This window comes from Mauremys reevesii, linkage group 27 (genome assembly GCF_016161935.1).
Source record: "Mauremys reevesii isolate NIE-2019 linkage group 27, ASM1616193v1, whole genome shotgun sequence".
Lineage (NCBI taxonomy): Eukaryota > Metazoa > Chordata > Testudines > Geoemydidae > Mauremys > Mauremys reevesii.
Window position 1 is genome coordinate 5123311 of NC_052649.1, and position 12016 is coordinate 5135326.

At 49.8% G+C, this 12016-nt stretch overlaps 1 protein-coding gene across 1 annotated transcript; it reads left to right on the forward strand.

Annotated features, from left to right (window-relative positions):
• Window positions 1-3019: 3019 nt before the first annotated feature.
• Window positions 3020-10078, forward strand: MRPL45 (mitochondrial ribosomal protein L45). The gene is made up of 8 exons (XM_039516257.1): window positions 3020-3169; window positions 4049-4250; window positions 5039-5156; window positions 6312-6410; window positions 7080-7128; window positions 8012-8161; window positions 8244-8417; window positions 9293-10078. Exons 1-8 carry the CDS (start codon window positions 3092-3094, stop codon window positions 9371-9373), a joined length of 951 nt encoding a protein of 316 aa, XP_039372191.1. The 5' UTR covers window positions 3020-3091; the 3' UTR covers window positions 9374-10078.
• Window positions 10079-12016: the final 1938 nt, after the last annotated feature.

The following is a 12016-nucleotide window of genomic DNA, read 5'->3' on the forward strand; positions in this document are numbered from 1 at the left end:
GCTTGGGGTTAGACCGGGGTAAATCTGGAGTTGTGAACAAAATTTGCTGCATTGTCACCCTCTAGGTTAGTGGCCTCACCCCAATTTGTCATATGGGCAGGTGCCCCTGGCACAAACACCAAGGTACAGCTGGCAGTACCTGGCCCTCATTATGGCATATTCAGTAGAGGCCAAGGAGTGAATTGATTTAAAAGGCCCAGCTATCCCTTGAGCCCCAGAAATGCGTCCCACAGTGGCACTTCAGAGAAGTACATAGGGGGAGCCTCAGTACCCAGGGCTGCTAAGCCGACCCCTTTCACAAGCACAGTATTCGCCAAGAAACAAATGAGGGCAAAGCTCCAGGGATTCCTCTCCAGCAGCTTCTCCCAGCGCCAAACCTCCCCCCTCCAGCGAGTGTGGGCTAGAAAGTGTGGGCCAGAATCTCAGCTGGTGAAATCAGTGCAGCTCCGGTCACAACAGTTTATAGGAATGTAATTGTTCCTGGGGAAAAGCAATATTATACAAAATCCTTATGTGAAGGGTTTTACACACCCCCTCTTGTTTTTACTTTTAAATTGTAACAAGACATGTCATAGCTTTCTAAATGTTTAAAGGAGTTATTTACAAACATAGTGTTCAATTGCTTTTCAGAGTTTTGCCTAAATGAATTGACCAGAATACAAAAATCCCAACCAAACAAGCTGTTACTAGTCATCACTACTAGTAAATTGTAAATAAAGCTTGAACCTGTGGGATATAGTGTATAAGCCACAACTGAGGACTTCTGCAATGGAAAAAATATATATTTTTGTTTTAAAGAGACAAAACACCAGAGGAAGTTCAGAGATAAGGCTGTTGCCCCTCACTCAGTGATATAAAGAAAGAGCCCCCAACCTCTCCCGCTCTATTCCTCCTCTTCATGTCCTGACTTTTTTTCTGTTTAAAACTCTTTTCATGTTCTTTTGCTAAACATCCAGTTTTTAATCATATCAAATAGAGTTTTAAAATATAAAGTTTGAAAAGTTTAACCTGTAATGCAGGACAGGGAGGATAAGAGAACTGGCCTGGATTTTAGGGGAATATTGCTAACTGCCTGAAATCTCTTAGTAAATTGTGTGGTTGTAGCTATGTCAGTCCCAAGATATCACCTCACCCACCTTGTCTCTTTCATATCTTTTTATTGGAGCAACTTCTGTTGGTGAGAGAGACAAGCTTTCAAGCCACACCGAGCTCCTCTTCCGGGCTGGAGATCTCTCTCGCCAACCTTCCAGGATTGTCCTGCAGTCTCCAGGAATTCAAGATTAATCTTTAATTAAAGATGTTGTGACAAAACCTCCAGGAATATGTCCAACCAAAATTGGAGCACCAACAGAGGTGGGTCCCATAAAAGATATTACCTCACCCACCTAGTCTCCCTGAAATCTTTTTTGGTGAAACCGTTTCATAGATGGCCCTCCTTTGTTGGTCGAGCATTTGTCATATAGAAAGACCTCCCCGCTTTGTGAGGTGTTATTTTTTCCCCCTTCAATAGACTATCAGAAATAAGATGTCCTCCCTCAATGTTTTTGCTCATGCTTGGAGCTATTTTGTAGCGGTACCTGCCAAGCAACAATTACATTTTTAAATGTTTTAGCATTACATTCCAGGAGCCCTAAAGATTTTTTTGTTTTGTTTTTACACAACACTTTATATTTTACTTGTATACAAACTCTAACTGGTGATGCTTTGCAATGTTAAATAATACAAGCCAGTGGATGAGAGAGCTGAGAAATGACTGAAAACAGAGGTGTTATGATGACTAATGCAGAGGGCCTGGGGGAAATTAATAGGGCTAGGCTTTAGTAGAAGAAAGTATGATTTAAGAGAAGGGTGGGGGAGTTGAGTGCTTTGAGGCTACTTTGAAATGGCCAGAGGCCCAACTACCAATATTCCTAATGCACAAGCACATGGGCTTTCTTGTTAGTGGAACAGACCGTCCATATGCCTTTTGTTAACAATCTGTCACCTAATGACAGGTGGAAGATAAAAAGAATACATAACTAAGCATGCTCCTTGCTTTTCCTTGTAACAACCTCCTTTTCCCCTTGCCTACTATGCCACAGAGAGAAGTTTCTCCTTACCTAGAGGGAAGCCAATGGACTTTTGAAGCATTGTCCCTAAGCTATTGGCTACGAAAGTATCACATGAGCATCATATGAAAGAGGGTGAGTTGTTGGAACAGGCCTGTTGATTAAAGATGGAAGCACCTGATTTCACCCCTCAAGGAGATGAAGAGGCTGACTCTCTGATAGCACTACCTTGCGGTTATACAGGAAAATTTATTCTAAGGGAAAAAACTGGTCACAGAGACTTAACAAATGATACATTTCTGCTCCTGTGGAGTTAAAATGTTATCTATTCATTGGACCAGTTTGCGAAGTAAATGTTCTTAGGTCTAGAAAGAAAACTTTGTGTAGGGTGGGCTCAATGTGGGGGTGTAGGGAAGGCAGCCTGTGTCTGTTGCCCCAGGAGCTTCCATTTTTAGTTTCTTAGCCAGTGTCATTTGACTATGATTAAAAAGATGCTTTTATGATGCAGATAAAAAGTATAGGGTCTTTATCTTACTGGTACACATTGGCTTATCAGCCAGGCCTGTGCTGGCACATGGATCGGTTCAGCACTTTCTGAGCTAGCTTTGGTGCACTGAGCTGGGGCGGGGGGAAGGCTCCCTATCTCCCTTCTTGTTAAACAACTTAGCAGTAAACAAAAGGGCGAACACAAAGTCACCCTACACCATGCACAGTGGGGGCTCAGCTCCCCCATATACCCTGAGCTGGGGGCTCAGCTCCCTCTGTGCACCCAGAGCTGTGGGGGCTCCCTATCCCTCCCCCCTGTGCACACTGAGCTGGGGGCTCTTGGGCCTCCCCTCCCCCCCGGCACACTGAGCTGGGGGGGCTCCATATCCTCCCCCCCCCTTCCGGGACTCTCTCCGCACAGTGAGCGGGGGGCTCTTGAGCTTATCTCCCCGCCCCGCCCACTCAGGAAGCAGCCCGTGGAATTTTCCGCTCTCCGCCCGCCCCAGTCTCAGCACAGGCTCCGCCCCCTGACCCCGTAGCCATCCATCCATCCCGTCATGCAATGCGGATCCAAGATGGCGGCCCCCATGCAGCGGGGTTTGTCCCGGCTCCTGCCGCTCGGGCGGTGCCTGCAGGTGGAGCCGCTTGGGCGGGGGACGTAGAGAGCCGGGGGGGGGCTGCGGGGTTTGGGGCGCAGTGAGCCCGGGAGGCTGCGGGGTTTGAGGGGGTGACGGGCGGTGAGCCGGGGGGGGCTGCGGGGTTTGGGGCGCAGAGTGAGCCTGGGAGGCTGCAGGGTTTGGGGGGGTGACGCGCGGTGAGCCGGGGGGGGGGGCTGCGGGGTTTGGGGCGCAGTGAGCCCGGGAGGCTGCGGGGTTTGAGGGGGTGACGCGCGGTGAGCCGGGGGCTGTGGGGTTTGGGGCGCAGAGTGAGCCCGGGAGGCTGCGGGGCTTGGGGGTGACGCGCGGTGAGCCGGGGGCTGCAGGGTTTGGGGGTGACGCGTGGTGAGCCTGGGGAGGGGGCTGCGGGCTTGGGGGTGACGCGGTGAGCCGGGGGCTGGGGGTGACGCGTGGTGAGCCTGGGGAGGGGGCTGCGGGGCTTGGGGGTGATGCGCGGTGAGCCGGGGCTGCGGGGTTTGGGGGTGACGCGTGGTGAGCCGGGGAGGGCTGCGGGGCTTGGGGGTGATGCGGTGAACCGGGGGCTGCGGGGCTTGGGGGTGACGCGTGGTGAGCCTGGGGGAGGGGGGCTTGGGGGTGACGCGTGGTGAGCTGGGGGGGATTCAGGTCTGTAGAACTGGGGGCGCATAGTGATCTGGGGGAGGCTGTGGGGTTTTGTGGGATGCAGATTGAGGCTGGGGGCTGTAGAACTTGGGGGGTGCATAGTGATCTGGGGGAGGCTGTGGGGTTTTGTGGGATGCAGATTGAGCTGGGGGGGGAGGCTGTGGTGAGCTGGGGAGGGGGTGTGTGAGGCGGCAGCTAGGAAGGCTGGGTGCTTGACTATCTGCGTTTTTTCCTCAGGGTGTAGAACCCTTACTCAGTCCTACCAGACTGACTCAGACCTTGCTTCTGGTCCCTGCGAGAACAAAGCGACGGCACTTTATCCCTCCTTCTGTCAGTGCCAAGCATATGACTCAGGAGGAGGAGAAGTTGAAAGCCAGGGCTGCAGGCATTGTGATCCCGTATGAGCCCCCAGAACGCCCCATCAATCTTACCTGCACAGGTAGGAACAGGATCAAAAGGCTGTTGGTGTCTTCCAGAGGTGGGAACTGGATGTGGGATAGAGGGAGAACTAATCGTAGGCAGAAGTGTGGGACCAGTAACCTAACAAATCTGGAACCTTTCTCAGTCTAGTGCATTGGTTCAAAATGGGGCCGTTGGCTCTGATTACACTCACTGCCTCTACGTAGAGAGAATAACCCTCATACTTAACTTCTGTTTAGTGCTGCTGAATGGTGCCGGACTAATGGATCAGAGATGGGATAGATAGTGCATGGCAAGCTTTCGTTTCCCCCACAGGAATGTGCCTTTCTGTGATCTGCAAGGACTGCTTCTAGGATTGAGAGGGGAGTCCAGTCTCTCTGACCCATTCAACCCCAATCCGCCATGAAGGGGGCCAGTTATTGATGATTGTGGTGGTGTTTCTTGTATTGTGGAGACTGGATTGAGACCCACGAAACACCTCTCACAGGGGCCACCCAACAGCCAATAGATGCTAATAACTTTAGGTCCAAACCTGTGCTGTTTCGGGGCCAGTGCCGTAGCAGTGATTGGCTACTATTATCGATCCTCTGATCTTTTTAATCCCCTCTGTACCTCTGTCCCTTCCTTTAGATTTTGGGATAAAAGCATATTTAGGGACTAAACAGGCAGCCCAGTTTCTTACTTATCTTTGACTATCTAGTATTTTAACTGTTTGTTCTCTTGAGACTTTCATGTTTCTTTAAGAACCTAACCTGTTGCCATGGTGTTGATCTCTTCCTGCTCTCTCGCTCTCTCTCTCTAATACAGCTGGAATTTTTGACCCCTATGTGCCTCCTGAGGGTGATGCCCGCTTGTCTTCTCTGTCAAAGGAGGGGCTGAGGCAAAGAGTGGAGAAGCTGAAGCAGAGTGCCGCTTCACAATTAGCGTATGTATCTCAGCTTTCCATTCAGAAGCTCCTTCGGTGTAGTAGCAGTTCCACTACAAATCCTTGCTTGCAACAGTAGGGTGCTTAGTTTTTCCACCCGGATCTCGCCTTACTGCTGTACTGTCCTATGTCCGTGCCGCTAACTCTGCTATTTCTGTGATGCCATCAAATAATCTTGGGGGGGCTGTGATTTACTCATCAGTATTTTGTCCTCAGGGTACCGTGTCCATGATGTGCTACCTCCTGACAGACGATGGCTAGACTCCCGTTTGTTGTTGTTGTTGTTTGTGTTAAACTTGTGTCCACAGTCCCCAGCTAAGATTGGTGCTGTACTTTGCTAGACACTGTGTAGACAGAGTGAGAGGCCGTTCCTGCCCTAGAGAACTTACAATCTAAATAGACAAGACAAAGGGTGGGACGAGAGAGGAAGTATTATCATCCCCCTTTCAGGGAACCAAGGTACAGGGATTAGATGACATGCTCAAGGTCACATAAGGGGGTCAGTGGCAGAGCTGAAAATTGAGCCCAGAACTCTTGATTCCCACTCCAGTAGGTTAATCACATGGTTATCCTTCCTCTCTACTTCCCTTCCATGTCCACGGCCTCTGCTCACTTGCAAAGCCGCTGACTGGAAACTTCAACATGAGTCTCTGCTGTTGGGAGTAAGCGCAAGGCACTAGTTACGGGGCAAATTGCCTGACTTTTGTTGCAATGTTATGTGCTGTATGGTTGTTCTAGACCACACACTCCACCCATGTAATAGCTTCTCATGGGCACGAGGAGACTCTGTGTCATCAGGGAGTCCCTAATCAGTGACTTCTTAATGGAAGCTGGGATTAAAGCAAATAAAAAATAATAATAAAAAAAAATTGGAGATATACCTAATCTCCTAGAACTGGAAGGGACCTTGAAAGGTCATTGAGTTCAGCCTCCTGCCTTCACTAGCAGGACCAAGTACTGATTCTTGCCCCAGATCCCTAAGTGGCCCCCTCAAGGATTGAACTCACAACCCTGGGTTTAGGAGGCCAATGCTCAAACCACTGAGCTATCCCTCCCCCGCAAGTGAAGCTGTCTTGATCTGAAGGATGTGAGGGTTCTGAATTGCACTCTGCTCGAGAGCACTATATAAAACATTTCTTATACTTGTCTTTGCAGACTCCGGAAGGTAAAAGATTATGATACTTACTTCAGCACTAGAACATTCCCCGAGAAGGCCCAGGAGATATTCATTGAAGCTCACAATTGCCTGACAAAGTAAGAGTTGTTGTTTCTGGGTGTTGTGGTTTTTCAGGGCTTTCCCTTTGCCCACTTATGTGCCATATTCTTTCCTCCTTTCTTTTTAGTAGATCCTCTATATTTCTCAGGTGCTATGTATTTTCCTGCTGCTACCTCTGTGAATAGGAGGTGGCTGAGATGCCGCAGGCCGATACTCCTTTAATTCCAGCTGACAAGGACAGCAAGAAACAAGAGGTGGCAAATATATTTGGGGCCTGATTTCCAGATGTGTTGAGCATCTGCCGCTCTCACTGAAATTGGTGGACACGTGAACACTCGGCACCTCTGGAAATCAGGCCCCTGAGGGATTGTTTTGATCCTAAGTGTTACAATGTCATGCTAATTTGCACCATTTTCCAGTGATAAAGCAAAACACATTTCAAAATTGCGTCTTGCTTAGTTACAGTTTTAACCGCCAGTAAAACAGTTGAGACATATTTGGCTTCCCGAGGGAGTCCTGCTGTTAAATGTCATTGCCTTTGGGGCCTGGTTCCATTTGGGCTCTGTCCTTCATCTGAAATCCCGGTTCACAGCTCAGCCCTTTGCATTTGCCAGTGGATTATATACAACATGTGTGGGAAGCAGGGCTTCTTGGGTGTGTCTTTTCAGCACGTGCATCTGAGTAATGTGGTGTATTTCACTTTACAGTTTCAACAAGCAGAAACTTCACTCCCTGGTGACTGAACGCTGCTACCCGGTAAATATTTATCTGGAGTCAGCATGTCCTTTAGAAACCACTAACGGGCTGAACCATCAGCAGTCTCCTTTCTTTCTTTGTACTCAGAAATGAGGCAGAACACAAGTCTAGCAGGGAGTTAAGGACTAGGCACTTTCTAGCATACATTCCATGTTTATCTCGGGATCAGTGTGGAAGTGTCTTGTAAACACATGAGTCTGGGATCTGACTGGAGCTGAAGGGATGCTGCTGTGTGCTACGGGACCAGAATTTGATCTACCTTTTAGAGAACAATGAACATCATTTTTGCAGGCTCTCCACAATGGGCTTGCTGCCCCCATTGCAGAGAATACCAAACTCCCCCGTTGATTTTAGTGGCAACAGAATCAGGCCCAGAGAGAGTTGTAGCTGCCTCTTTGGCTCTGCCCCGGTAACTAACAGAGGGACCCTGTTTGAGCAGTCAAGGGAAGTTAAACAAAGCCACATTAATTCCTGTTGCATTGGAAACGTAAGGGGAGGCCCAGTTCAGCTAAGAGCAAGCTTGTTTTCATTTCCCTAAGATGCCGTTAAAACAGTGCTAAGGAAGCGTGTAAACTAGACCATATCTTTGAGTTCCTTTGTATTGGGGTAAGGGTGATACCGGAAGGCATTCATCCATATCCCCTTGGAAAGCTGAGCACATTTTGTGGTGCCCTGGTGATACTGAGTTTTTGTAACAGTGCTCAGCACTGCGACCAGAGGGACCGGAGTTAACCTCTCATGTTCTGCGTCTCACCGTCGTGCCACGTGAGCATAGACGGTGCACTTACTCCTTCATGAATTCGGAGCTTCTCTATCTCCTGAGGGCTGGAGCCCGTCGACCAATTCGTCTTCGTGTTGCTAAGTGACATCGTTTTCTCTTTAGGAAATGGTGCGTGGGAATAGATACAAAACCATCCGCTGGAGCTTTGTGGAGTCGCTGGAGCCTCCCAGGGTGGTTCAGATTCGGTGCCCAGATATGGTGAACAAGGGCAACCTGTATGGCCAGGTGACCGTCCGCATGCACACCCGACAGGTACGGTCTCTTCTCTGCCTGGTGTCGCACAGCCAGCCCTTGTTTGATGTCCGCATGACAGGTTTCATGGTTCTCCCTACAGACCTTGGCTATTTATGACCGGTTTGGACGGCTGATGTACGGTGGGGAGCAGGTGCCGAAAGATGTTTTGGAGTATGTCGTATTCGAGAGGCACCTGGTCAACGTTTATGGGTCTTGGAGGGTACACGGCAAGATAGTGCCAGCCTGGGCTCCGCCAAAGGACCCCATTATCAAGGTAACGCATCTGAGAGCAGGCACCCACTCCTGCTTCATAGACCATGTGATAAGTCTGCAAAAGCTGCTCTTTCAGGATCTTTGCAGCTTCACTGCTGGAGGCTCTCCGGTGCGTGCACCAGCCCCTCTTGCCATTCGGTGCAATTTGGATATCGCCAAGTAGCTTCTGCAATGATTCGGGCAAAGAATAATACATCAGGCTAGATATAATTGAGCCCCTGCCTGGTGCGGCTGGGTGGAATGGGGACTAGGAGCTTTGGGGTTTGAATGGCGTGGGAGGCCCAGGGAAAGGGATGATCTTGTGGCTAAAGCACAGGAGAGCTGGGTTTCTAGTCCTGGCTCGGCCACATACATGCTGTGTGTCCTCTAGTGGGTGACTTAACTTCCCCATCTGTAAAATGGGGGTAATGCTGACCTATCCCCATCTTGGGGTGTTGGAAGGCTTAATCAGTTAAGGTTTGTAAAGCATTTTCAGGTCTTCAGCTGGAAGACACTATATACACTGATTTTTATTGACCCGAGAGTTGATTGGAGGAGGAAGTCAACCCCTTTTGGCCATTTACACTCTCCGGGCTTGCTGCTGCTGCATGTGGCCTGGCAGAGACGCGCATGGGCTATTGCTGCTTTGGCAATGACCTGTTACAGCAGACAGGTTCCAGCTAAGGAAGGCTGGTGAGACGAGAGAAATGGCACCGATGTTCCTACCACACGTGCACCATCTGGCCACCTTCCTGCTCGAGGGCTGTGCAGTGCCATAACTCTGTGGTTGCCTTTGTAGCCTGGGAAGGTGTTTTTCTGTTAGCTCAGGGGCTTTCAGCACAGAGCTTCTCTGCAGTCAGTCTGGTGGCAAGCTAATTTGGTGTCTTGTTCTCTCAGACGGTGACGGTCCCTGGCCCTGTCCTGGACCCCTCACAAGAATTTGATGAGATCCAGTATGAAATTCCAAAGCCCAAATAGACGCAGTGGTACAAATAACGGCGGATGGATGGGGCAGTGACGGGGGTGAGAAAGCAATAGACTAGAGATGGGACTGCTCTTCGGTTGCGTGATCAGCAAGCAGTGCGACTGTGGTTCTCCATTCCAACTGAGCAGAGACGCCAGCAGAGAAGTCTGTGCAGGGAAACTTACAACGAGCAGAATGCTGCCTGGCGTGGGTCGGCTCTTCCCCGGACCACACGCCGTCTAACGTGCTGCCTCTCAAACTGTATCAGTTTTGCTTTGGAAACCAGTGATCCCACATCTTCAGAATTGCTCATTAAGCAACTCTCGGTGCCGGGACTGATCCCTGCTTCACTGGCCAGAGGAGTGTCTATGGGTGTGGAGTGTGGGGCACTGTCTTTATATACCGTTGCTGTCCCCTTAATCTGCACTGCAAGTCCCGCTGTGATAGCACAGACCATCCTTTTCTTTTTTCCTTCCCCTAGTTTGCCTCAAGGGGTGGTGCCATTCTGTGATTCCGAACCCCCTGTTCTTCTCCCTTGCTCCGTGCCCCGATACTCACAATAACAATGTGTGGGAGGCGAGCATCAAACTCTCCCACTTGAATGTTGGAAACCAGGCTGTCGATTGCCATCCACCCGGCTTGCACCCGGAAATGGGCAGCTCCCGGATGGGCTTGTAATACTGCGCCTGTAACGTAATAAAACTCCACTGGCTCATTGACTCGGAAAGTTGTGTCAATTGCCATTTGCAGGCCAAGAGACATTAGGTTTTGTCGTCGATGCTTCTGGAAGGTCTGTATCAGATTGCCGATCATGAAGATGGATGATAGTATATTGCTGACAGTGGCTACGTTGGGCGGGGGTTGGGAGGACATATTTGCTCTCTCACAAGTTTTTGCAGCCCCACTTTCCCAGTAGGACAGCCTGAGTCAGCTGAAAAAGTTCAGAAAAGGGCAACAAAAATGATGAGGGGTTTGGAATGGGTCCCGTATGAGGAGAGATTAGAGGCTAGGACTTTTCAGCTTGGAAAAGAGGAGACTAAGGGGGGATATGATAGAGGTCTATAAAATCATGAGTGGTGTGGAGAAGGTGAATAAGGAAAAGTTATTTACTTGTTCCCATAATATAAGAACTAGGGGTCACCAAATGAAAGTAATAGGCAGCAGGTTTAAAACAAATAAAAGGAAGTTCTTCTTCACACAGCGCACAGTCAACTTGTGGAACTCCTTACCTGAGGAGGTTGTGAAGGCTAGGACTAGAACAGGGTTTAAAAGAGAACTAGATAGCCATTAATGGACTTAACCTCCATGAATTTATGAGCCAAGATGGGTAAGGAATGGTGTCCCTAGCCTCTGTTTGTCAGAGGGTGGAGATGGATGGCAGGAGAGAGATCATGTGATCATTACCTGTTCACTCCCTCTGGGGCACCTGGCATTGGCCACTGTCGGAAGACAGGACACTGGGCTGGATGGACCCAGTATGGCCATTCTTATGTTCCCTTTGCCTCACTCTTCTCTCCCTGTGAGAGAAGTAAAAGGCTCCCCACCAGCTCCAGTTAGCTCCTGCCCCCTCCTTGGGCTGTACATGTAGCTCCTCCCTCCCTTTTTGCTCTGAGTTGGCATTCTGCTTGCAAGGGCTGCCTTGGGGAGCAGCGTCCCCCTTGCTCCGCCTGTGTCTCACTGCGCTGGTGGAGTGGTGTGAAGGCAGCAGCGCAGCCTGGCTGGGGTATTCTGTTTAGTGAATAGAAGCTGCCCTGTCACCCACCCTGGGAGAGTAGCAAAGTACTGGCTTCGGGGCTTACCCCAGCTAAGTGTCCGGCGTCCTAGTTGGCTTTCCGAAGGAGCGGGTGATGAGCAAGTGACTTGAATGAGGTCACAAGGTGCTGCACTCGCAAGAATACCACTGGCTCCTAGTCCTAAGAGCAATCCCAGTCCTGACGTAGCTGCGTTTTGAAACTTTGCAGCTTGAGGAACGATGCCCACACCTACTGGGAATACAGCGTTCTTAGAAACTGGCCGCATCCTATTTTACTTTAGCACTCGGCCCCGTGATGGCAGGTGCTGCCCCAGAGAGCTCACAACCTAAAGCCAGTTTTGTTGGCTTAGAAATAGAAACGTTTCTTACAAATGCGTAAGTGCCCCTCCTGATTTCTCAGTGGCTTGAACCTAAGGCAGGAGACCCTCCATTTTCTTCAGTCTCCCAGGTTTTCCCAGAGTGCAGGGTTTGAAAAGTGCCTACACTGCAGATTACATGTTTGGTCTCTTGGGGGAGAAGCCAAGGGTGCTTGCTTGACCTGTCCTCAGACTCATTCCTTTTGCTCTTACTAACAATACAACTGTTCATGTTTTAGCAGATGCCAGAACCCCTTGTCTGCTACTTGGCCCTCTTCAGGGGGCCATGTGCAGTGGGATTTGAGAGCATTATTCCTTCTGCCTCAGAGGAGAGTTGGTCCCATCTGTTCCATATGGAGCCTGCAGGAAGAGACTCGTAACTACTTATTCATGCATAATTCTTAAATATCTCCTGCGAGTGGAGTATTTCTAACATCTCAGCCAAGGCCCCGCTCTCTCCATTGGGAGCAAAGCCAGCAATGGAACCTCTTTAAGAATCCCTTGATTTTTTTTAACCCAAAAGACCATCTTCTAAACAGAGCTTCCAG